The sequence below is a fragment of the Camelina sativa genome, chromosome 1 (assembly GCF_000633955.1).
Source record: "Camelina sativa cultivar DH55 chromosome 1, Cs, whole genome shotgun sequence".
Lineage (NCBI taxonomy): Eukaryota > Viridiplantae > Streptophyta > Magnoliopsida > Brassicales > Brassicaceae > Camelina > Camelina sativa.
Genome location: NC_025685.1, coordinates 15,461,145 through 15,464,632, shown reverse-complemented (window position 1 = coordinate 15,464,632; position 3,488 = coordinate 15,461,145). Strand labels below are relative to the sequence as shown.

Genomic DNA, 3,488 nt, shown 5'->3' with positions numbered 1-3,488 from the left:
TTTGGAGACTAAACGAAGACCAAAGGTTTATTTTTTTTTTTTTTTTTTTTTGGAGTTTCTCTCTCTCTCTCTCTCTCTCTCTCTATTTATCTTTCTTTCTCTTTCGTCACATCTATTGTTATTTTGGTTTTGGAGGAGACAGGTTTGTAAAGTGGATAGGATGTTGTTGTGGTGGGACAGAACTCATAACGGAGAATGGAACCGAAGAGTTTAGCTTCGGAGGTTGTAGGGATGTTATGTTTCACCATCCTCGTACCAAATCTTGTGAATCTCTTTCCCATCTTCCTTCTTCAATCCCTCTCGACTCCGGGTATGATCATAAACAAGCTACACATCCGTATGTATTCTTACAGAAGAGTTATCTAGAGACATAAGAAAAATGGACTTTGATGTAGGATATATGCGGAGACACTTCTGACTAACCAGACCGTTTGGTTGAGTGAGAGCTCAGAACCAAGTTTTATGCAGGTATTTTTGTATTTTCGGAGTTTTGAGTTATCACAATCGCATGAACAGCTAGTCTTAAATTTTCAGTCTTCTTGAATTCAGGAAACGATCTGTACGAGGGTTTTGATTCCTATATCGGGAGGACTAGTGGAGCTCTTTGCGACCAGACATGTATGTTTATGTCTCTTAATTATGTCAATTTTATTGGTTTTAAAACTGTGGTGGTTTGTGATGATGTTTGATATATAGGTCGCTGAAGATCAGAACGTGGTGGATTTTGTAATGGGACATTGCAACATGCTGATTGATGAAACTGTAACGATCAACATGATGGCAGCGGACGAGGTTGAATCAAAGCCGTATGGGATGTTGTCTGGTGAAATCCATCAAAAGAGTTCCAAGGATGAAGACATTATGAATCTCCCGTCGTCGTACGATATCTCTGCAGATCAAATCCGTCTCAATTTCTTGCCTCAGATGAGTGATTACGAGGCACAACAGCACTTGAAGATGAAGAGTGACTATCATCAACAAGCCTTAGGGTATCTCCCGGAGAATAGTAATAAGGAGATGATGGGTTTGAACCCATTTAACACTATGGCAGACGATGGGATTCCAGTGATGGGCGAGCCTAGCTTGCTTGTGAACGAACAGCAAGTAGCTAACGATAAGGAAATGAATGAGAACGGTAGGTTGGATTCAGGGTCGGATTGCAGCGACCAGATTGATGATGAAGATGATCCAAAGTACAAGAAGAAGTCAGGGAAAGGATCTCAAGCTAAGAACCTGATGGCTGAGAGACGGAGGAGAAAAAAGCTAAACGATAGGCTTTACGCTCTCCGGTCACTTGTTCCCACGATCACCAAGGTATATTCTATCTGCAGTTATCCTCTCGGGGGTTTGTTTCTTGGTTTCTTGTTTGTTTTTCTGAAACCAGTTTTTGTGGCATGGAAGTTGGATAGGGCGTCAATCCTTGGTGACGCGATCAACTACGTTAAGGAGTTGCAGAATGAAGCAAAGGAGCTTCAAGACGAGCTTGAAGAGAATTCAGAGACTGAGGATGGATCTAATAGGCAGCAAGGAGGGATGAGCCTAAATGGGACTGTGGTAACTGGGTTTCACCCGGGGCTTTCATGTAACTCCAACGTTCCTAACGTGAAACAAGATGTTGATCTTGATAATTCCAATGATAAAGGGCAAGAAATGGAGGTTAGAGCATTATAAGAAGAAACTAACTCTCACCTTTCTTCTATATTGAACTCTGAAATCACATTTTCATGCTATCGGTTTATGTTGGGTTGGGGGGTTTCAGCCGCAGGTGGATGTGGCTCAGCTAGATGGCAGAGAGTTTTTCGTAAAGGTGATTTGCGAATACAAACCAGGAGGCTTCACAAGGCTAATGGAGGCACTGGATTCTCTGGGACTGGAGGTTACGAATGCTAACACGACTCGCTACCTCAGCCTTGTCTCCAATGTCTTCAAAGTCGAGGTATGATTGATCTAAAGGACCTGCGGAATGAAGAAACAAAAACCAAACAAAATATACAAAAACTAAATGTTTCTTTATTCCCATGTTACAGAAAAATCATAACGAGATGGTGCAAGCTGAACACGTAAGGAACTCGTTGCTAGAAATAACCCGGAACACATCTAGAGGATGGCATGATGATCAGATGGCGACCGGTTCTATGCAAAACGAAAAGACCGAAGTTGATTTTCAACACTATGATGATCACCAGCATCATCATCACCCGTTTGATCATCAGATGAATCAAAGCACTCATCATCATCACCACCACCAACACCAACACATCAACCCTTACCACAACCAATAAGGACAATCCCCAAAGCTATAACATGTTGTCATATCAGAATTTCTACAAGTTAAAGAAACATACAAGCTTTGATTCGAAGAAGAAAGAATAAATAAGAGATGCCAGTTCGAGAACGTTTTCTGTGTACCAGATATAAATCAAGGCGAAACTACTCTAGAATTTCATCCGACAGAAACTATGAAATGCAAAATAACTTCACTGAAATAATCTTTGTTAGAAAGAACTTGACAACCCATGAAAAAAGAAGCAAGTGTTGAAGTGCACCCCTAAAAACCTTAGTTGACTCCAAAACACGACCAACCAAAAAAATGCATTTGCCAATATTGTTGGAGCAGATGGGGTTACAACTTAGCAACACGTATAACTCCAAAAAAAATAACTGATACACACATTTCAGAAATATCTGAGTTTGAAACTTGTACTAGTAAAGAAGCCGCAAACCTTCATTTTTCATTGACAATGATGGGTGTATCCAGCTCCTTTGTCCTTTGAGACTCGTGTTATTGCAGCTGAAGATGCTTAAATTCATTGCAGTCAGCTCCTACCTCGCTCAGCGCTGAGAAAAGCTTTGGTGCTATCTTAGCCAACATAAGCTTAAAACCAACCGAAGTTGAATTAGCGCTGCTGCGTTCATCAATAACGGATGCATCTTTGGCGAGGGCACCTATGAGATATCCTTTCATGTACGCGTCACATGCCTTCAAAATGTAATAGCCGCGTTTTCTGAAATGGTCTTTGATGAGTTCTTCAAAATCCTACAGATTGCATCACAAATTAAGAAAAGAAAGCTGGGGAAAATGTGAAATTAGGTAGCAATAGCAACAGAGCTTTAATTCACCATTACCTTTGGTGGTTTCCGCATAAGATACATCATGGTTTTACAATTTAGCAAGAACGCGTTCTCGTTGTATCCCAGTGAGTTTTTTTCTCCTTCTGCAGTTCCAACCTGCTTATCATACCCGGCTTCATTGAAATAAGGCTTTGAATTCAACACCAAACCCTGGAGTGAAACAAGAACTTGAAGGATGCTAGATGATTTGGGATCCCAGACTTCATTTCCCCTGCCTGTCCAGGTATTAAGAAGGCTAAGACAGACCTTGCCTTCTTCATACAGATTGGGGTTTAACCTCCAACCACCAGAATGATAATATGCCGACTGCACATGACAGAACATTATTTTCATATTAAGCATAGCTGGATCCAACA

The 3,488-nt window shown here is 41.0% G+C and overlaps 2 protein-coding genes across 3 annotated transcripts in view; one reads left to right on the top strand and one right to left on the bottom strand.

Moving 5' to 3' along the window:
- LOC104791695 (transcription factor ABORTED MICROSPORES-like) overlaps positions 1–2,437 on the top strand; it is a 3,268-nt gene extending 831 nt beyond the window's left edge. The window contains exons 3-9 of one of the 2 annotated variants that reach the window (XM_019228290.1): positions 143–310; positions 396–468; positions 550–618; positions 697–1,314; positions 1,402–1,656; positions 1,760–1,936; positions 2,028–2,437. In XM_019228290.1, coding sequence (XP_019083835.1) covers positions 143–310; positions 396–468; positions 550–618; positions 697–1,314; positions 1,402–1,656; positions 1,760–1,936; positions 2,028–2,282 — 1,615 coding nt within the window. In that variant the 3' untranslated portion in view covers positions 2,283–2,437. The remainder of the gene's footprint in view (positions 1–142; positions 311–395; positions 469–549; positions 619–696; positions 1,315–1,401; positions 1,657–1,759; positions 1,937–2,027) is intronic. The other variant, XM_010517642.2, reaches the window with a different exon arrangement.
- LOC104791685 (probable ubiquitin-conjugating enzyme E2 23) overlaps positions 2,572–3,488 on the bottom strand; it is a 5,429-nt gene continuing 4,512 nt past the window's right edge. Inside the window, exons 7-8 of the mRNA XM_010517630.2 lie at positions 3,127–3,438; positions 2,572–3,037 (exon numbers count right to left, since the gene is read on the bottom strand). Coding sequence (XP_010515932.1) covers positions 2,783–3,037; positions 3,127–3,438 — 567 coding nt within the window. The 3' untranslated portion in view covers positions 2,572–2,782. The remainder of the gene's footprint in view (positions 3,038–3,126; positions 3,439–3,488) is intronic.